Source organism: Equus przewalskii, chromosome 5, assembly GCF_037783145.1.
Source record: "Equus przewalskii isolate Varuska chromosome 5, EquPr2, whole genome shotgun sequence".
NCBI classification, from domain to species: Eukaryota; Metazoa; Chordata; class Mammalia; order Perissodactyla; family Equidae; genus Equus; species Equus przewalskii.
The window spans coordinates 23,877,968-23,900,182 of NC_091835.1; the positions used below are offsets into that span (position 1 = coordinate 23,877,968).

General features: G+C 54.0%; 1 protein-coding gene across 1 annotated transcript in view; it reads left to right on the top strand.

The window, feature by feature from the left end:
• The window catches only part of RAMP1 (receptor activity modifying protein 1), a 48,865-nt gene that overhangs the window by 3,023 nt on the left and 23,627 nt on the right, over positions 1–22,215 (top strand). Inside the window, exon 2 of the mRNA XM_070618770.1 lies at positions 15,597–15,735. Coding sequence (XP_070474871.1) covers positions 15,597–15,735 — 139 coding nt within the window. The remainder of the gene's footprint in view (positions 1–15,596; positions 15,736–22,215) is intronic.

The window sequence follows — 22,215 nt, forward strand, 5'->3', positions numbered from 1 at the left end:
GGAAGTGGGGGTGAATGACACTTCAAGGAAATGGTTTAGGTAGAATTCTTACTTAAGAGAAATAGCTAATTGGAAAAAGTTTGTTCCTCCTGATTTTATTTCCCCCAGAATGAGCCAATCCCACAGCTTCTACTTAGCTAAAACTGGCTTCTGGCAGAGTATGTAGTGTGGATGCCACTTGTGGTATAAATTTCAGTGAAAATACAGAGCCTCCGAGAGTAGAACCCCACGGGTTTGGCTCCCAGGGCCCCTTCTTTGGCCGCGAGCCCATCTTTCCTGAGATCCACCTGGCATGGTGGGCTCTCCCCTCAGAGGCACTGACCCAGGCCTGCCCACGAGGACTGTCCCCGGGAGGGCACAGGACGCAGGCTGAGCGATCCTTTTTCTTCTGGAGCTGTGGGGGGAAACTCTTTCCTCTGGGCTGGAGCTGAGCTTTGGGCTGCCAGATCCCATCCTGTGAGCCACGAGGGGAGGGGAGTGTCTGTCCATGACAACACAGACAGACAGACAGAGCTCTCCTGACACCTTTCCTGCCCCTGGATCCAGCCAGTGGGGTGGACTTTTCAACCCTGTGAACCCATCACGTTTAAGCTGAGTGTGTCCCTTGCAGGACGGTGCCTGATGGGTGGCAGATGCTCAGTGGGCTCTGAGAAGGGCACACCTGGGGGCCATGGGAACCCTGCACAAGAGCCTCTTGTTCCACTGGGGACTGAGGGAAGGCCTCCTGAAGGAGGAGATGCTACAGCTGAGAAGACGTGCAGGCTCTGGGAAGGGGATGAAGGGGAGATGGGTGCTGCTGTGGCTTGAGCACCTCCTCTGGGCCCTGGGCCGCCTGCCTCTGCACTTCAGGTTCTTCTTGACAAATGGAGAGACAAGGCCATGCATCACCTCTGCCCTGTCCCCAGCCCACCATACCAGAGGCGCCCTTGGGCTCCCATTCCCCGCTAACACACACAGAGCCCCTAGAGGGATGTCCTCGTCACCAGCCCTCCCTGCCTCCAGGACAGGATGACCTTGGGGCTGGTGATGTTTCTAGAGAACTCGTTTGTTCTTACTGAGGAGGGTTGTGTCAACACCATGGCCATAGGAGGGCTCCCAACCTCAACAAGACCTTATTTATGTTAACATAATGAAGTTATTGTTGTCTGGGGAAAAGATTTTTTTTCCCTCAGACTTTTATTTCAGTATTTTCTTTGACATTGAAAGCCATCACTTCAATCATCGTTTAAAACATGGATTCTAAGCAGCTTTGTAGGAGCAGGGTCCACGGAGACGCACCCGCCCAGACTCGGCAGGGGGTCTGGGGACCCGTGGGCCTGAGCATCACAGCCGAGCCTTTCTTACTTTGTTCCTCATTAGGCCTCACAGTGTCGCCTTTATTTTCCTCTTCAGTCACTACCTCCCTCCCGCGAGGAGTTCCCATGGTGGAGTCTGTGGGACCAGAGACAAGAAACCCCAGCCGGCCTCCCCTCCCACCTGGCCCATGTCCACTCTGCCCTCTGCTCTCTGCCCTCCAGTCCCACAGGCCCCGCGGGCCAGCACCTCCCCCCTCTCCCAGCTGACTGCCGGGCCTCCAGGAAGCCTTCCCTGGTCACCCCCAACCACCACCACTGGAGTGTGACCCTCTGCTGTGCCCCCTGCACGTCCCCCTCAGAGCTCTCGTCACACCACATTGGCATTGCCCCCCTGTATGTGTCATGCTTGGACTACAGGTCAGCCCACCTCTGGGTGCCTCCTGTCAACAGCTCCTGAGTTAAATGAATTTGCTGGAAACCAAGGGGGCAGGGAAGCAGAGTGAGCTGGGCCGGCTCACTCATAGGGGCTGGGGTGCAGCCACCCACACTCCCCAGGGCTCCATACCCCACCTGAGAGGCTCACCAGGAAGGACTCTCCTGAGCCAGACTTCACCTGGGAGGGCACCTGAGCAAATGAAGGGGTCGTAATGCTTGCCATACTGTCACGTAATCTGGCCGGTTGTCCACTGGAAGAAAAGCAGTCCATGTATCCCACAGCAAAACCCCACATCACGGGGGAAGAAGTCTAGAAAGCATAGGCACTCAAACAGCAGTGGTGACACTAACAACCATTTGCCTTATTGCCTCTAGAAGATTCCGTGGGTCCATTTGTGAGGGGAAAGATGGCTGCCAGCTGGGTGGGTGGACAGATATGGGAGCATTGGGAAAAGCACTAAACTTTGCCTGATAACTTCTACCTGTCACATGACACAGGTGCGTCATATAGCATCGTGACTGGAAGAGGGGGTCTAGAAGCCAAGGATGCTGCTAGGCAGCCTACTGCTGGAGGCTGCCCAGGACAGCCCCCCACACAAAGAATGGTCCAGCACAAAATGTCCGGGGTGCCCAGGCTGGGGATCCCTGTTCCATGTAAACGACATATAGAAAAGGTGCTATTTACACGGAAGGAAATGAGCCGTGGGAGTAGAGCTGGAGGTGGCGGCCCTGGTCCTGAGTGAGCCCCAAGGAGTTTGGGAAGAGCACAAGGACAGTTGGGCAAAGGAACTTTCTGGAAACCTTTGTGACTGAAGCATCGGGGGGAAGGAGTCTTTGAGCCAAGGCTTGTGCTGGAGGGGGACCCGATCCTCTGGGCCAAGGTAAGCACGTCAGATTTCATTTCAAAGGCAAAGGGGGACCCTGGAGGATGTTAAACGGGGCCATGAGATGGAATGTCTGGTCTGAAAGAGCCCTGGGCTCCTGCACAGAGTGGGGCTGGAGGCATGGAGTGGAGGCAGGAGAGCAGGTGAGAGATGGGGGTGTGGGCGAGGGCAGCGGAGTGAGACGGAGGGAGTGCAGAGACTCCAGAGAGTTCCAGGGGTGGAGATGAAGGATGCGAGGGGGCAGGAGGAGGCAAGCCCAGCCAGGCCCCTGGCGGAGCCGTGTCCCGGGAGCCGGCGCTCCACAGCTTCCAGATAAAACACTTCAAATTTTAGGTAAACGACAAATTGTTTTAGCGTAAACATGTCCCATGCCATATTTGTGACATACTTATACTAAAAAAAATTGTTTGACACTCAAATTTAACAGGGCGTCCTGTATTCTGTTTGCTAAATCTGGCAGGCCCATCCACAGCAGCCACACTGGGTTAGATGTCCCCTTGGACACTCAGGGACAAAGGCAGGTAGGCAGGTGTCCAATCAAGTCCGGGACACAGAGGAGAGGTATAGCTGGGAGGGACGTTTGGGGTGATGTCAGTGTCGGGACAGTGTGAGATCCTCAGATGGAAGGGATGGCCGTGGATAGAGATGGGGCGCAGGCTCTCCACAGAGGCTGGGAGGGGAGGCCAAGGCCCCAGAGAGACAGTGACGGAGACGTGGCCGCTGGGTGCCACTGGGCACTCTGACAGTGGTAGCATTCGTGGGGTGGTGAGGAGGGAAGGCAGATGAGTGGGGTCATGCGTGGAAGAGGCGGCAGTGAACGCACCCTGAGAAGGGATGCCAAGAGGTCCGCCAGAGAGCGTGCCCTTGGGGGTTCCTCCGCCGTGCCACGGTTTTAAACAGGCAGATCTTTGATTCATCTGGAATGTGTCCTGATTTTCTCACTAAATATCTACTGGGATTTGCATGGTAATTGCGCTGATTTATTGATTGACCAGGGAGGATTAATAGCAAGAGCACCTGTCCAAGAAAGAGCAGTCTGTCCCTCCACCCCTCCCGCGGGGGTTCCATTCCCCCTGCAGAGTCCTTGTTCAGTTTCTAGGAATCTCGGGGGTTTGGGGCTGCTGCTATGAATAGGATACTTCCCCCATTTATCTTCTGCCCCGTCGTTGCTGGAATGTAAGGAGGCTCCTTTTTCGTGTGTGTTGGGATGCGCTGTCTCCGGTACTCGGGCTCCAGCAGTGCTTGCTTCTTGCTTTGTTCCCCTTCTCCCCTGTGGCTTTTTCAGGTCGATGTTAGACCATCTGTAAGGAAGGGGCGTCTTCCCACCGCCTCCCAGTTTGGACTCCTCATTTTGTTCCCTGTTTCAGCCAGGTTGGAGGGGACTCTGCTGAGCAGGGAAGTGGCAGCAGCCGCCTCCCTTGGCTCCCAGCTGAGGGCAGCTATGCCTTAAGCCTTCAGGCCTGCTCCTGGGGGCAAGAAGCTTTTTAAGTTCTTGTTTTTTTTAATTCAGGTAACACTGGTTTATAATACTATATAAATTTCAGATGCACCTCATTACATTTCGATTCCTATGTAGATGACATCATGTTCACCACCCAAAGATTAATTACAATGCATCACCATACACATGTGCCCTCTTCCCTCCCCACTTCCCCTCTGGAACCCTCTGGTAACACTAGTCTAATCTCTGTGTCAATGTGTTTGCTTGTTGTTGTCGTTTTTATCTTCTACTTATGAGTAAGATCATATGATATTTGGCTTTCTCCCTCTGACTTATTTCACTTAGCATAATACCCTCAAGATCTATCCATGTTGTCGCAAATGGCCGGATTTCATCATTTCTTATGGCCGAGTAGTATTCCGTTGTGCATATGTACCACGTCTCCTTTATCCATTCGTCCCTTCATGGGCACCTAGGATGCTTCCAAGACTTGGCTGTTGTGAATAATGCTGCGATCTATGTGCGTGTATCTTTAAGCATTCATGTTTTCAAGTTCTTTGGATAAATACCCAGCAGTGAAATACCTGGATCAAATGGTAGTTCTATTCTTAATTTTTTGAGGAATCTCCATACTGTCTTCATAGTGGCTGGACCAGTTCGCACTCCCACCAGCAGTGTACGAGGGTTCCCTTCTCTCTACATCCTCTCCAACACTTGTTATTTCCTGTCTTGTTAATTATAGCCATTCTGACTGGAGTGAAGTGATATCTCATTGTAGTTTTGATTTGCATTTCCCTAGTAATTAGTGATGTTGACCATCTTTTTTTTTTTTAGATTGGCACCTGAGCTAACGACCGTTGCCAATCTTTTTTTTTCTGCTTTTTCTCCCCCAGTCCCCCCAGTAGGTAGTTGTATATTTTAGTTGTGGGTTCTTCTAGTTGTGGCATGTGGGACGCCGCCTCAGCATGGCTTGATGAGCGGTGCCATGTCCGCACCCAGGATCTAAACTGGGGAAATCCCCGGCCACCGAAGCGGAGCGTGCAAACTTAACCTGACCATCTTTTCATGTGTCTATTGGCCATCTGTATATCTTCTTTGGAGAAATGGCTGTTCAGATCTTTTGCCCATTTTTTAATTGGGTTGTTAGTTTTTTTGTTGTTGAGATGTATGAGTTCTTTATATATTTTAGATATTAACCCCTTAGCTGATATATGGTTTGCAAATATCTTCTCCCAATTGTTAGGTTGTCTTTTTGTTTTGTTGATTGTTTCCTTTGCTGTGTAGAAGCTTTTTAGTTTGATGTAGTCCCATTTGTTTATTTTTTCTATTGTTTCCCTTGCCTGGTCAGACTTGGTATTTGAAAAGATGCTGCTAAGACCGATGTTGAAGAGCGTATTGCCTATGTTTTCTTCTAGAAGTTTTATGGTTTCAGGTCTTACCTTCAAGTATTTAATCCATTTTGAATTAATTTTTGCGTCTGGTGTAAGATAATGGTCTACTTTATTTTTGCTGGGGGTGGGAGAGAGAGAGTGAGTCTTCTTGCCATGTGTAAAAGAAGTTTTTATGATGTTAAGGGAGACTCATTTGGTGTCACCTGTGGCAGTATGTGCGAGTTGTGAGTTGTGCATCTCCTCCGTGGCTGGCGGGCCGTGGGCGCATGTGCGAGTTGTGAGTTGTGCATCCCCTCCGTGGCTGGCGGGCCGTGGGCGCATGTGCGAGTTGTGAGTTGTGCATCCCCTCCGTGGCTGGCAGGCCGTGGGTGCTGGTGGCTGGTGACTCAGTAGAGAGGAGGTCTGTGAGTCTTGCTGCGTTCCTGCCACGAATGGAGGCTCCCTAGGCGCCCATGGAGACCCAGGAGTCTGCTGACTGCTGTTTATTTTGCGTTTCACTCCTTTATTCCTAAGCAAGATTGTTCTGCACTTCCTTTGGTGGGTTTTATTAGCAGCATTGGGCATTTTTCTTCCCAAAAGAGGTGTGTGAACTTTCTTTCTGTCTGGGCCAAGACAGTTGGGATGGTGCGAGTGATCAGTTCCTCCAAGAGCTGCAGGGTCTTCGTTTTCTGCAGAACCATCCAGTGGGGGCCCTCTGGGGCACTGGAGAGAACTGAGGACCTTTCCAGTGTCTTTCATGGCTGTCAGTCACCTTGGGTTTTGCATTTCTTATAGCAATGATGTTGTTCCATATCTTGCTGTGAACTTGTCCATTTTACCCAACGTATAATTCTATAGATAATTATCTTATTTTTCTAATCCTCTCTGTATCTCTGGGCATCTGCCCTTTCTCTGGTGAGTTGGTATTTTCATGTTATTTCTTGATCAGGACTGGACAGTGGTTTATTTCTGTGGTTAGTCTCCCCCCACATCTCCTCTCCAATCAAAGAACCAGTTCTTTCTCCTTGAAAGCCTAATCCATTTGTTTTTGTTCTTTCTTGTTGAGGAATGAAGCCTGCCCAGTCAATCCTCTGCTTGGCAGCCTGGCCGCATCTCCTGAGTTTTTTCTGCCTCGTGACCACCGTTGATATTTCCTAGATTTTCTGGGTGTGTGGTTTTTATTTCTTCTTTAACACATGAGTTATCTGGAAGCAAGTTTTAAAAAAATCCCAAAGGCTCAGGCTTCTTGGTTTCATGTCCAACACTCACGGCTACTTTTCTATGCCGTGGTCACAGAGCAGGTCAGGAATCACCACAACTGAGTGTGTGTTAAGGCTTCCTTCTCGGTCTTGCCAAATTTTCCTTTTGTAAATGGCCCATAAACCCGTGAGAAGAGTGTGGAGTTTTTGTGTGTCGATTCTAGATGTCACATTAAATTAAGCTGCTGGGTCCTCCGTAGCCTCATTGATTTTAGTCTCCAGCTCTGTCAGGAGCTGTGAGCCCTGTGTGAAAACCCCACTCTGCTTCTGTGAACCCGTCGGTTCTCTGTGGTGGAGTTCCTGTCGTCTCTGTGCCGGGAGCGACAATAGGGAATCCACACATGTAATCCCTGCCCGTCACATCCACACAGTGAGTTCTTGTAGCCCAACCTTCTTTGTCCCAGCCATTGCTTTTTTATTTTTAATTGTGACAAAATACACAGAACATAAAATTTACCATCTTGACTATTTTAAATACACAGTTCTGTGGCATTAAGTACGTTCACATTGCTGTACAACCATCAGCACCATCCATCTCCAGAACTTTCTCATTGTCCCAAACCGAAACTCTACCCATTAAACACGAACTCATCATTCCCCCTCCCCGAGCCCGCAGCCCCCGCCATTCTACATCCTGTCTCTGTGATTTGGACTCCTCTGGATACATATAAGTGGAATTATATAGTATTTGTCTTTTTGTGACTGCCTTATTTCGCTTAATGTCCTCAAGGTTCATCCGTGTTGTGGCATATGACAGGATTGCCCTCTTTTTTAAAGCTGAATAATATTCCCTTGTATGGATATCCCACATTTTGTTTATCCATTCCTCTGTTGATGGACACCTGGGTTGTTTCCACCTTTTGGCTACTGTGAACGATGCTGCTATGAATGTGTGTGTAACAAATATCTCTTTGAGATCCTGCTTTCAATTTTTTTTCCCCTAAGATTGGCACCTGTGCTAACATCTGTTGTCAAACTTCTTTTTTTTTCTTCTTCTCCTCAAAGCCCCCCAGTACATAGTTGTATATTCTAGTTGTAGGTCCCTCTGGTTGTGGCATGTGGGACGCTGCCTCAGCATGGCCTAATGAGCGGTGCCATGACCACACCCAGGATCCAAACCAGCAAAACCCTGGGCCGCTGAAGCGGAGTGTGTGAACTCAACCACTCGTCCACAGGGCTGGCTCCTCAATTTTTTCGATATGCACCCAGCAGAGGAATTGCGGGAACGTATGGTAATTCTGTTTAATATTTTGAGGACCCGCCATACTGTTTTCCACGGCAGCTGCACTGTCTTATGTCCCCACCAACAGTGCACGAGAGTTCCAGTTTCCCCACTTCCTCCCCAACATTGTCTCTGGTTTTCTGAGGGTAGCCGTCGTGGTGGGTGTGAGGTGCCATCGTTGCTCTTCAGGTGGAGTTTAGCTTTGTCGGGGATGATACTGTGGCTTTTCATAGCCTCACAGTTGCCTGACTCCGCTTTCCACCTTTGGATGTTATTCTGCATCACTTAGCTTTTTACCTGATTTTGCATCTCATTTTCTCACGGATTCGGGGGCGCATGACCAGGTCCCCCCATCCAGCACAGAGCAGGCACTTCAAGGAGGGGCAGGGAGGAGGGGAGCAGCATCTCTGAGTCACAGCGAGGGGACAGTAGGCTGGAACTGCAGGCTGACCGGGAGGATCAGAATCTGCTTGGTGAAGGCTGCGCTGGTGCAAGCTGCTGTTCGGGACGCGAAAGGACCCACGGGCCGGGAGGACTTTCTGGTTCTCTCCCAGCCCTTGACTGGCTGCCCCAAGGTGGCGGTGGGTGGGAATTCCTCTTGCCAGCAATGGAGAGCTTCTTGGGGGTGGGCGGGACCAGCTGGCCTCCTGAAGAGAGGGGGCTTTAGATGGAACAGAGACAGAGAGAGGGAAAAGCTCCGGGGCAGCCAAGGGGCTTTCACACTAGATGATTCAGTGTGAGCCAGAGGGAAGCGCGGCAGCGGGAGACGCCCAGGGAGCCACCCAGGGAGCCACGTGCAGGATGCCGGAACAGACCACAGCAGCCGCGCAGAGACTGGCACGGGGCCCTCCAGCCTGCCGAGGATGGAGTGGTGACCCAAGGGCCCGGTTCAGGAGAACCAGACTTGAGGGTGGTGGGAGCGGGTGCTGAAAGCAGGCGCTGCGTATGGACAAAGCACAGGCTCAGAGATCCCAGGGTCTGCCACATGAAGGGTTCCTCCCTGTAGTTACAATGTAGCACGACACCCACAGTCAGAGAGAGGTGTGTGCTGTGCAGGGCAGAGGAGGTGATGGTTCATTGGGCCTTGAGGGTTGAGTAGGAGTTTCTACTTGGACACACACAGTGTTTGTTTTTTCAGCTTGTCGTTGTTTTGGGTCTTGTTTTCTTTTTTCAGAATAGGCTGAGGAGGACTGAGGGCAACATGTTCAAACCAAGTTCTGTTTCCGTCATTCTCTGGGGCACTCCGTGACAGGCCCAGCATGTAGCTTCTTGGGGATTTGGCTCCCCTGTGGCTGTAACCGAGGGAGTCCTGGAAGTGGGTGGTTTTTACTCTGCTGGCTCCGGCTGGCTGAGCAGATGATTCACAGCTGCAGCAAGAACCTGCAGAGCAGGGATTTTTCCGGTGGGAAAAATTGGGAGATCTGGACGGAATACAGAGATAATATTTTATAAATTATATGGGCCTTTTTTTAACCTATGGAAACTGTAGAAGAGCAGAAGGCAGAAAATAGATTATCCATAATCACACCCCTCAGAGATAACCCACTCTTGATGTTTCCTTCCCACTTTTTTTTTTTTTTTTTTGCTGGGAAAGAGTGGCCCTGAGCTAACATCTGTTGTCAATCTTCCTCTTTTTTTTCCCCTCCCTCAAGCCCCAGGACATAGTCGTATATCCTAGTTGTAAGTCCTTCTGGTTCTTCTGTATGAGCTGCTGACACACCGGGGTTACTGATACGCAAGTGGTGTGGTTCCACGCCCAGGAACCAAACCCGGGCTGCTGAAACGGAGTGCACCAAACTTTAACCAGTAGGCCATCAGGGCTGTCTTACCCCACTTATTATTTTTAAACAGCTTTATTGAGATAAAATTGACATGGAATAACTGAATATATTTCAAGTGTACAGTTTGAAAGATTCTGACACGTCCACCCATGTGGACTCGGTGAGCATATGTACCCATCACCTCCAGAAGTGTCCTGAGCCCTCTGTCACCACCCTCCTGCTGCCTCTCCCATCCCTCCCCATCGCCCCTGCCGGCCCCCGGGGTCCAGGCCCCGAGTGTGCGGTGAGTTGCTAAGAGTGGCTGGCATTGGAAGCCCTGCTGGGATGGGCTGCTCATTTTGAGGTGGGATCACTTCTGGGCATGCATCCGCTGGAAACCAGTCCTGTTGGCCCACCTGGCGCGGGAGGTTCCCATTTCTCAGATCAATAAACTGCAGCTGAAAGGTGAAGAGGCCCACCCAAGCCCCCGAGGCCTCCTCTGCCGTGGGGTCCCTGGAGGCTCTCGGGCTGCCCCTGCCCCAGCTCACAGCACCGCAGGGGGGCTCCAATTTTAGCCCCCAGCTCCCTCCTTTCCCCGGCTCATCCCACACCCATCACCCCAGCCGCCCCCACCGCAGCTCCGGGAGGACCACTCCGGCTCCACGGTTCTCTCTGCAAACATGAAAGAAGCAGCAGGATGGGCAGGCACAGAGCTAGGGTGGTGTAAAATGAGACCCTCAGGGTCACACTCCGGGCCCCTCATCTCTCCAGGCCCCTCATCTCTACTTAGTTAGAAAACCCCAATGCCAAGGGTCTCAAGGCAGCTGCCCTGCGGCCCCGATGGCAGAGCCCGGGAGTCCCCCTGGGGAGCTCAGCTGCGCGGTCTGTCTGGTCCCCGTCACTTTGCCTGAGGGATCCTTTCTGCCTTCGTGTGGCTGCCACATGTCCTCATTTCAGCGGTGTTTTCCTGCTGTGGAGAACGGGGGCCGTTTCTCTGAGTACCCCCACCCCCCCGAAGGAACACGGAGTTCCTAAATGCTGCCCAGGGCCAGGCAGGGTCCTGTCCTGACACGCCGAGGAGGGAGTGCCGTCTGCCCGCGGCCTCCGCGCACGGCCTCTGAACGACACAGCTGTGAGTGAGTGAATTTGCAGTCAACACCGAAATGGAACCCGTTTGGCCCCAAACAGCTGGTGTTAAAACTTTGGGCAACTTCATTTAGTTTTGAAACTGTAAAGTTGCCTCTCTTTCCAGTGAGAGAAACCACATCAGGCTCGTTTACGGAAAAGGTCAGTGTGGTTCTCCTGTACCTGAAAAATGAAGCTGGTTTGCAGTTCTGCCCGAACAGCTTGCCCGGCCTCGTCCCAGCTGTAGGAACCGGCAGAGAGAGCGGCCGTGGCTCCGGGCTCCCCCAGGGCAGGAAAGAAAGGGCAGTGGGGGGCTGTGTCCCCGTGGAACAGGGGGTCAGTGGGGCCTGGCCTCACAGGTCCCGCCTTTGGGAGGCAGAAGGGGCTCAGAGAGAGGTGAGAGATGCAGCCCAGAGCCAGCCCAGGGGCAAGCCCTGCAGCCCGCCCAGGCCAGGGCTTGTACAGACAGTGGGAGCTAGAGCTGGCCGTGCCCTAGTGTGATCTCTGATGCTGCAGGGCAAGTTGGCCGCTGAGGGCCCAAGCCAGCAGAGTGGGGGCAGGTGGCTGCTTTCTGTAGCCCAGAGGACAGTAGGAAGAGACTGACCCGAATACACCAGGGAGGGACACCGTAACAGGAGGAATTGTGGACTGCGGCCTTCCTCCTCAGAGCTCAGTCTGGCCAGGTGGAAGGGCCGGTGGCACTCCTTCTGTCCCCCAGCACCAGCACTCCCCCCGTTGGGGACCCCCACCAGAGGAGGCAGCATCTGGCTCTGCTGGACGATTGGGCAGCCCCTGCTTCCTTGACCCTCTGGGGCCTTGGGAGCCACCCAGCGTCCCTGTAACAGATTCCCCCAGCCCTCACGTCAGCCCAAGTGGGTTTCTATTGCATGCAGCCGGGAACCCCAACTGAGATGCACATTTGTCTTCGTTTGCCCTAAAACAAACCCTTCCAGAACAGGAGGGGGCCTACCGTGCTTCCTGACCTGGGACAGTCCAAGGCACCCTAGCTTCGCTCCCAGGCAGAATGTCCGCTGATAAAGCTGGGAGTCGCCGTCTCGTTCCCTTGTTCGTTCATTTGACAAATATTGATGTACATTGTGGCAGGGGGCCAGGGAGGACATGCACATGAGTCAGAGAGGAGTGAGAGGACAGGGCAGCCCAAACGCTTCCCAGGAAAGAAAGAAACATCCTACCTGCGCTAAAGGAGGCCCTGGGGAAGTGGGCTGGGGGCAGAGGGGTGGGCAGTGGCCTTGGAGGAGGACAGGTGCATTGGGGCTGGGGTTTGCTGAGGCATTCTGGATGGGAAGGCAGGATGGGTGCTGGAGCAATGGGGGGGAGGTGGGGATGAATGGAGGGACGACCCTCAGAATGAGGCTGGATGGGTGGCTGGAATCCCTTCCATGGGCTGGCGTCTGAGCCCTCCTGAGCCACCCCGAGTCCCTGGCGCTTCACTTGTCTGTGGCAGGTGGGCTTTCTTAGGGGCGTCCTGATGCGGCAGGTGTGGGAGCAGCCCCTTCCCCAAGCCTGCCCGACAGTGGGCAGACGAAGCCTGCATGATAGAGTCGCCCATGGCCGGTCCTCGGGGTGCACTCACCATGCCCTGGTGGACCCTGCAGGGGACACACCTGGGCTTTTGGGAAGTGGCATGAACTCAGATGGGTACAGGGGTTCCTGGGAGCAGGGACTGGGTTTCGCTCCCCAGCCCCCTGAGAGTCCCCCCCAAGAGCCAGAGGGATGTCTGCCCCCTCAGTTCTCCCAGAGGCAGGTGCAGCCTGGAGATAAGGGACCAGCGGCTTCCCGGGGCCCCACACTGCAACAGGGGCAGGCTCCTTCCCAGGGCATCCAGGGAGAGACAGCCTTGCTTGCTCCTCTCCTCTGGAGCAACTCCGAGGCATTTTCCCACTTGCCAGCCTTTCATCTCTGCCCGCCCCCCACCCACCATTACTCCCCAGCTTCTCAAGCTAAAACTCCCAGGAGTCCTCGCTGTCTTCACCCAGTGTCCAGGATGCCCTGCCCTGGTGGATGGCCCTGCCCATGGGGCACCCTGCAGGGCGGTGGGCACAGGATGGCTGCAGCTCAGCCTGCAGTCAGGTCAGGGTCCGAGGCTTTTTTCAAACTCCTGCTGCTGGGCCTCACCTCTACTCCACCTGCCCGTGGGGTTCGTTGTGTGTTTTGTTTGGCTTTTTGTTTTTAACTAAACACAGGGTTGTACTTCCATAGCTATGAAATGTCACTTTGCTGGCTTTGGCCTGCCCTGTCAAGATGTGTGCAGCCTGGAATCTGTCATCTAAATTAGTGAAATGAATGAGTTAGCCCGCCCACGCCCGTCTCACCTTCTGGTGGAATTCAGAGGCCTGAGGGTCCTCACAGAAATGCTCGAGAAGAATGTGGAACAGGATGGTCCCCTGAAAGCCCGCCAGCCACCACTTGGGGTTCCCACATTGTATCTCTTGCCCGGACCCCCCCAGGATATCAGAGAGGACTCGTGAGATGTCTTGGGCTTCTTGATGCCCTCTGACCAGTCCTCCCCAACCCTGAGTCTCTGACTTGCGCGGGCACAGTGTGTGGTTGCTCGTTTGTCACCAGCCACCTGTCCCTTCCTGAGAGCTACCACTGCTTTGAGGGGACAGCTCTTGTCTGCTTCGTGACATCCTGGCCCACCTTCCAGGAGCACAGGTCCTGGCCAGGGGTGGGCAGCCTCATACCAGCACCCTCTCCTGGGACCCAGGGAGGGGCACAGGCAGAGCGTACCTGGGGGTGACTTTAGGGCCGCACTGCCCATGTTCTTGGCTTCCTGCGGGTGGCCTCTGTGCCCGACCCACACTCCTGGCCCTCTATGGGTGCCTCCAGGTGCCCAGTGTCTGTCTTTAACTTTTCTTTAAGGCAGCCAGTCAGCTTGGTTACCTGTAACCAAGGCTAGTCTTTGCCTGTTCCCCTCCTGATTCAACATACCTTGCTCTGTGAGCCGGTCCTTACCTCTGCCCCATCCAGGGCTTCAGCATCCCATCAGCACTCCATTCTAGAGAACCACGTCAGAGCCCTGGTGTGCAGTGTGTGGGATTCATTCATCCACCCACCCATCCACCACCCTAACTGTCCACCCACCTATCTATTCATCCACCCATCCATCCACCCACCCGTCCATCCATCCATCTACCCATCTACCCATCCACCCGTCCATCCATCCATCTACCCATCTACCCATCCACCCGTCCATCCATCCATCTACCCATCTACCCATCCACCCGTCCATCCATCCATCCAACCATCTACCCATCCACCCGTCCATCTATCCATCTACCCATCCATCCATCCATCCATCTATCCATCTACCCATCCATCCATCCATCCATCTACCCATCATCCACCCACCCACCATCCATCTATCTCCCCAACCATCCATCCACCCACCCATTCATCCTGCCCACCCATCCAGCCAGCCATCTGCCACCTACCCATCCGTCTATCCATCCAGCCAGCCATCCACTTACCCACTCACCCATGCTTCCATACACCCACCCATCCATTGATCCATCTGCCCACCCACCCATTTATCCATCTATCTACCCACCCACCTACTCACCCACATATCTAGTAATTAGTCATTAAGCACCCTGGAGTTGCACTTTGAAATGGTGCTTCACGGCCCCCTGTCATCACCCTGCTCTGTGACACCTCCCTCTCCCCCAGCCCTTTCTCACTTGCCCCCTCCCTCAGGTCTGCCCTCTGCTGTTCTTCTCAGCTTCCCTCCCTGTCCTGGGCCTCGCAGGCCCAGGAGCTGGCTGAGTGCAGGGCCAAGGGAGGCGAGGCGAGTTCAGTCTAGCCTCCATCTCTTCTGGTGCTGGGACCTCAGGCCATGTCTGAGCCCTGAATCCTCAGTTTCCCCATCTGGAAGTTGATGATCACAATAGGACCCACCTCCAAGGTAGCGGAGCATGTGAAGAGCCTTAGGCAGCGCCCGCATGTCATAGGGGCTGGAGTCCCAGTTCCTCTGCATTTTACAGAAGACAGAGGCAGAGGGGCAGGAGTCCTCAGGGCCAAGGGGCCGGCCCTCTCGAGTACACACCCCTCTCTAGCCATTTTCTGGAGACAGGGACTCCAGAACCCCCCACCCAATCTCCCTGCCCCGAGGGCTGCTGGTCTCTCCTTGGGTGTCCATTCTACCCACTGCCCTGTGGGCTCCTCAGGCCTGAGGACGGTAAGGGTCACAAGGGTGTCCACATGTGTCCGTGACGCCCAACAAGGAGTCCTGGAATTCCCAGGACAGCCCAGGCTTCCCAGCTCCAGGCTCCTTCCAGGAATTTGGAAGGGCTGTGCTGGTAGGGGGGTGCTGGGCAGGTGCTGGGGGGCAGAAGGTGGACCATCAGCCAGACCCTGGACAGCAAATGCGAAGGAGCACCCTCACCCCGCAGCCTCCCGTTAGAGAGGCGGAGAAAGTGGACGTTCAGCCTCAAGAGGAAGAGGAGGCCTAGTGGGTGGGGGGCCCTGGGGGGAAGCTACCCCTGCCCAGCCTCCACCAGATGCAGTCGTGGGCTCGGGGTAAATGAGTGAATTTTGATTTGTGCGATGCACTGCCTGACCAATCATCTTTGATCTCGTCTATTTATCAAGGTGGGAGGGTAGAACACATTCCATGGAACGGTTTGTCAGCTTGGTTGATAACTGGTAACTATTCAGACCAGTGGACGTGGGCCTCCGCAAGGGCCCTGGGACGGGAGCCCTCACCCTGTAGGTTGAGCAGGGGAGGGCGGGCAGGGACCCCCGCGAGGCCAGAGGGTGACAGTCCCTGGGCCCTGTCATTGCAGTGCATCACCTCTTCCTGGCCACCGCCTGCCAGGACGCGGACTACAGCACCCTCCTCCAGGAGTCCTGCCTCGCCCAGTTCAAGGTGGACATGGAGGCCATCGGGAAGACGCTGTGGTGTGACTGGGGCAAGACCATCGGGTGAGTCCCAAGTGTCCCCTGATGGGAGGGATGTAGCTGTGGGGGGCTTGGGGCCACAGGGCCTGGTAAGAGGATTCCACTGGAGGCCACAGTGAGGGGTTCTTCACTGCAGTACATGGCGACAGGATGTGGCCATGGCAGGGGACAGACTGAGGACAAAGGAGGGTGCCAGTGACAGATGTGTGTGGACAGCGAAGGGGTGGGAGGAGGCGGTGTCTGCGATGACCTGGGGCCAAGGTGGCCAGTGGGGCCTGGTACCTCGGGGGGCCCTGTGGGGGCAGGAGAGGGAGTATTCCCTCTGGGCCGTGTCCAGTCTGAGATGCCTGTGGCCCATCCAAGTGCAGGTGTCTGGGGGACAGACGACAGCACAGCCTAGTGCCCAGTGGGCTCTGGGTGGCCGTGTCTCTGTGACAGGAGCCCCAGCTTGCAGCGATCTCCTGCTTATTCCCTCAGTCCCTGTAGTCAAGCCAAGGCTGTCCTTCCCACTCCCACTCTGTTCTGGGCCCAGAGCTTCCTGGAACCATGGGCCAGGCTGTCACTGGAGGGGTGCCCCATGGAGAATAGCTGGCCCTGAGCCCCTTCCCCTTCGTGACTCAGTCCTTCTGCCAAAATGCCCTTCTTCCCACCAGGGGCTCATCCGCTGCCTCCCTCAGCCTCTCAGGCCCCAGGCACCCCTGGGTGGGGTTGAGGGTTCTGCCCACCAGGGCCCGGGTGCCTCGGGCTTCTGGAACAGGGGTCCGAACACATGCCATCCATCCTCTAGTCTGTGTTTCTGCTTCAGTGCACCGGGGCGTCTGGGGGCTCCAGTGGGCATGTAAAGAGAATGGGAAATACCCCAAAAATGCTGAGATCACAGGCTGGCGGCTGACCCTGCCAAGTACACATGGTCCACAGGGTGTACGGCCACCACGGGGGCTACAACGTCCCTCCCACAAAGACCTGCGCCTCAGTTTACCACACACAGGAGCTGGGCACGTCAGTACTGCTCGCTTCCCTCTCCTGGAGTCCAGCCCGAGTGGGTGCTCCCTCCAGGGCCCGGGGCGGGAAAGGGGAGAGGCGGCCTCCTGACCCTCGTCCTTCTCTGCCGCTGCTCAGCCTGCAGGGTCTCATCTTCCAGGCTGAGAAATTAATCCTGAGCAAGAACTCGAGCGTGGGCAGGTTGTTAGCAATCAGCACAGCCTGTTCTCCAGGCTCATTGGCCTTGTCCCTCAGCTGAGTGATTTGTGTTTAAAATTAAAGATTTCATGTTATTCGGATCCAGGGAAGACACGGCGGGGCTCCCTGGAGATAAACACTCTCCCCACCTGCTCTGTGTAAGCGATTGTGGGTTTGTGTAGAGGATCCCAAACCGGTGGCCTCGCAGGAGACGGCAGGGTAACGCAGCAGCGTTCTGAAAGAAGCAGTGGTGACATGTCACTAGGAGTGGCAGTCACCACAGCTGGCTTCCGACTGTGCCCAGAGCGCGCACAGGAGTAGTTACCACTCGGGGGGGGGGGGGCCACAGAGGGTTTGAGTCATCAGGGCTGCCTGGTGACACGGCTGGAAATAGAAAGCAGGGGGCGGGGACTGAGGTTGCTAGGAAATTTCTTTTATTTAAAAAGAAAGTCGAGATAATTGAGGGAGCAAGAAGCAAAAGTCCTCATCATAACGGCATCTCAGCAAGTCAGCTAGGCCTGCCAGCCCCCCAGAGTCTGGGGCCAGCAGAATCTGGGCCCCTAGAGATGGCCACGTCCTGATCCTGGAACCTGGGTATGTGTTACATAGCGGGCAGAGGGGAAGTGAATTGCAGATGAAACCAAGGTTGCTAACTAGGTGACCTTGAGATGGAGAGATGTTCCCAGATGATCTGGGTGGGTCCAATGTAGTCACAAGGGGCCTTAAATTGTCCCAGCTTTGGCCATTAGAGTGCCTTCAACTGGCTTTTGTGTCTTTTTGACCTGCCCGCATCCTTCTTTGAGCACTTTCCTACTTTCTGGTGCCACGAGATGTTCCATGCTCATCTTGTACATTTTTGGCCCAGGCCTGGAATCGGCCATTTCTCCAAGGAGACCTGGTTCCTTTTATTAAACAGTGATGTTTAGAAGGCAAGATGTATGTACAGTCGTGTGTCGCTTAACAACGGGGATACCTTCTGAGAAATGCATCTCTAGGCGATTTTGTCATTGTGTGAACATCACGATGTACTTAAACCTAGATGGTGTGGCATACTACACACCTAGGCTACAGGGTACTAATCTCATGGGACCACCATCGTAAATGCGGTCCATCATTGACCAAAATGTCGTTATGCAGTGCATGACTGTGTGCACACACACATATATATTCACACCAGGGATTTAGACATAACCCGTGAGACCATGCAAACGCCAGAAGAAATTGTGGGTGAATTCCTCTTTGACTTTGACCTCCGGAAATGCTACATATAATGATATTTATTTCACAGAATTGGCTTACGCACTGGTGGGATCTGGCAAGTCCAAATCTGTAGGGCAGGCTGGAGACTCCTGGGCAGAAGCCATATGCTACAGCCTCCAGGCAGGATTTCTGAACTTGCTCTTAAGACCTTTCAACTGGCAGGATGAGGCCCCGCCCACATTATCAAGCTTCATCTCCTTTACTTAAAGCCAGTGGAGTGTGGATGGGAACCACGTCTCCAAAACACCCACAGCAACACCCAGATTCGCGTTTGGTTGAATACCTGAGGACTCTAGCCTGGCAGATGGACGCGGACAGCTGACCATCACAGTGTGATCCTGAAAGTCAGAGCTACACTCCCTCATCCCCGCCACCCCTTCCCACTTCTCCCATTCTTTTCACCCCATGCCCGCCCTCCCCCCGTGGGTAACCAATCTCATTGGTTTCTGGATTTTCCTTCTTGTATTTCTTTTGCACAAATGAGCAGCTGTGTGTATTCTCTTTCTCATCTCCTCGTCTTTCTTACATGAAGGGCAGGATGCTGCAGATATTCTTTTTGTACTTTGTTTTCCCTTTTTTTCCAGTTCACAGTATATCCTGGAAATCAGTCCCTCCCAGGGCGTCAACAGCTTCCTCCTCCATCTTCCCAGCTGCGAATACTCCACTCTGCATGGTTTTTTGACCACTTTCCTATGAAGGCACTTGGGTTTTTCCAGTATTTTCCAATTTCAGATAGAGTTAGATGGATGACCTTGTGCGTATGCATTTTGCGTTGTTGCAGCTGTATCTCTGGGGTGGATGGAAGTGGGACTGCCAGGTCAAGGTCAGAGCACAGGTCGTTTTGTGAAGCACTGCCAGTCTCCCTCCAGAAGGGCACCCGCCTGCATCCCCGCCAGTAGGGCGTCGGGGAGCCCCATGTCCCCCCAGCCTCGCCCACAGACCGTGTGGTCGGACGTTGGAATTCTCCCCGTCTGATAAAGGAGAAAGGTGTCCCAGTGGTGTGTTCACGCGCATTTCCCTAGTTATGAGTGAATCTGACATCTTTTGTCTAAGAGCCATTCTTACATCTTTTTGGAGAACCGTTTGCTTGTGACTTTTCCATCTTCTATCAGGTTTCTGATCCTTTTTTAAGAGTTCTTTATACGTTGGAGGAGACATTAGGCCCTTGCCTGTGATGTATGTTAGATATTTTCCCCCCGTTTGTCAGTTGTCTGCTGGCTTTGTTTTCGGTGTTTTTGCTGCCGTATAATTATTTTGCCTGTAGCCACATGCGTCCATCTGTTATCCCCTCTGGATTTGAGTCGTAGTTGGAGAGGCTTTCTCTACACCAAGGTTCAGGAGGAATCCACCCATGTCTTCTTCTCGAGCTGGTATGGTTTCCGTGGCCACATCTGAATCCCCGTCCATCTGGAGTTTATTCTGGAGTGAGATGTGAGCTGGGAAGCAAACGTCACCTTTTCCCAGGTGAGCTGTCCAGTTGTCCTCTCTATTAACGAGCCCATCTTCGCCCTAGTGATTTGAGATGCCACCTTTGGCCTGTGCTGAGTGTCCCTATGCACTTGGCCCATACCTTTATAAATCATCCCTTTTTCAAACCTTCCTCGTAGTACCTGCATCTACAACGTTAACGTCTCCTCTGACACCATTAGTGGGTCCCCACCACCTACGGAATGTTCACCCAATGATCACTGACCTTGTTCCAAGAAGAGTTTATTATAGCTAGCATTTATTGAGCACTTACTGTGTGCTGGGCTTTGTGCTAAGCACGTAACATTTCACTTAAGTAATCATTTAAGTAAGGAGCCATCTCAGGAGGCAGGAGAACTGTTGTAACCCCCACTTTATCTGCCCAGGGTCGCAGCTAGGAAGGCCTGTGTGAGTCCAAAATCCCAGCTCCTGGCGCTCCTCAAGGGCCCGAGATGGCTCCCTCCTGATTCACAGGGGAGGTGTGGGGATGCCCTGTCTTTATATAACATGGCTCTCTGGGAGGTGGATGCTGGCTTTTAGTGGCCATCTCAGCCCCTGCCAGCGTCCAATGGGCCTGGTGAGGTCTATTTGCATTGAGATCCCAACTTGGTTCTCAAGCCTAGGGTGGACTTTCCAGAGTCTCCTGCAGCAAAGAAGGTCTGGGGGTACGGGGGGTCTTGGGGTGAACAGGCTGGTCTAAATGACTAGGTGAAAGGAGAAGAGAGGAGGGACCCAGTGAGAAGGATAGGCACAGTGAGGGATGGAGCAGCCAGGCGTGTGTAGGCGGGAGGGCTGTCACCATGACAGAGCACAGTGTCCCAGGGGGAGCAGGCCCCCAAGGTGGAGGATGGACAGACAGAGAGCCAGGGAGCCAGCTGGCTCAGGGAATTCTCCTGGCTGGGGCTGGAGGACTGAGAGCGAGGCAGGTATGTGACAAAGGGCACAGGCGCTGGGAAAGACGCCTCCCCAAGCCAAGTGCAGCTAAGGCTTGTCAGTAGGGTGAAGACAGCAGCCCAGCAAGCAGAACTTAGCAGTTCTTGGGGTCTGGCGTCCAAGACCAGGCTGAGGCTGAGAGCGGGATGCTCTGAAGGCCAGAGCATCTGCAGCCAGAGCTGCCCAGTGCCTGCTGCCTGAGGTCATGGCTGTCCCAGAGGCTGGGACACATGGCCGAGGGAAGCCTCTGGACTCTCCTCTGAAATCAGAGAAGACTCCAGTTTAAAACAGCTGCACATCAGAGGAGACTCACCTTCCCACTAAATGACACGGACACACGTGAGCCAGCCAGCCTTCCATCAGACGCATACTCAGGAATAGATGGGGAGACGCGGGCACCTAGGGGTCTGCTGGTGCCGCTGGCTCTCTGGTTCCCAGGCTCCCAGTTCTACCTCCCACATCAAACCAGCAGAGAGGAGGGCCTGCGCGAGCCCTGCTCCACTTAGGGCATTGGATGGAAGCGTCGGGTTATTTCCAAAGTGATTGCTTCTCAGCAGCACTGTGCATCGTTGCTCACAGGCAGAAATTTCTCAAGCGAAAGCAAAGGACTGACAAATGCATTCAGGCCTGGTTGCAACAAGAGAACAGTGGACATTCTTGAGCGACCTGCCGTGGGACTGTGGGCCTGCTTTGGTTTTGCATTTCAAGGCTTGTAATAGTTAGAGTTGACCCCGACGCTGTAGCTGCCCAGCGTGGTTGTGCGTTTCACAGTCCTGGACGGGGACCCCCCGCTCCTCTGCTGGGAGAATGGCTCGGGGTTACTCCTGAGCCCTTTCTCCTTTGAGAACACTTGGGGTGCCTCAGATCTGGCAGGTGTCTGAGCCGTCCCTGCCCCAGGTCCCTGCAGGGTGGGTTCCCTCTGTGAACCGGGCCAAGTCCACCGTGTCCCAGGGGCCAGCTCATTAAACCGCAGCCTTGTTTTGCTAGTGGAAATTTAACATAATTTAGTACTAAATGGGAATATAATCTAATTTGGGGAGCTATAGAGGACATGGGAAAATGTGTCATTAGAAACTCTCATTTCCAGAGACCTTTGTGGGTCTTGGGAAAGGGGAGAAAGAACAGAACAAACAAGAAGAATCTGGAACATGCGGAACTCAATTAGAAAATGGTTGGTTTAAAGTGACCAATTATTGGGTTTTCTCCCCAAGACAAGAAATGCTGGGTAGATTTAGGAGATCAGGAGTCACCTCTGCTGTCCCCCTCCCTGCAGGCTCTGAGGCGTCACCCTGGGCCCAGTCATCAGAGTCCAGCGGCCCCCAAGAGACCCCCAGCCTTACCTTCGGATCAGACAAGGCACCCCTCCTCCCTGCCCCAAAACTTCCAGATTTGTAAATGCTGCCCATGTCCGTCTCGGCTCACAGCAGCTTCAGTTACACAGTCCTGGGTCTGAGGGTCCCAGGTCCCCATGGCCTGCCTCCCTGGGGATCCCTCTCTGCCATGCTGACCCCCTGCAGGGCCATGAAGAGCCCTCCAGCCTGGCCCGAGGAACATCCCAATTAGGAGGAGGGGTCTCCTGCCCCGGGAGGGGGCACAGCCCAACATGTTAAGTGAAGGACACAGAAGAAATGTCCAGAGTGCCTGCCATGGTGCAGACTTCAGTCC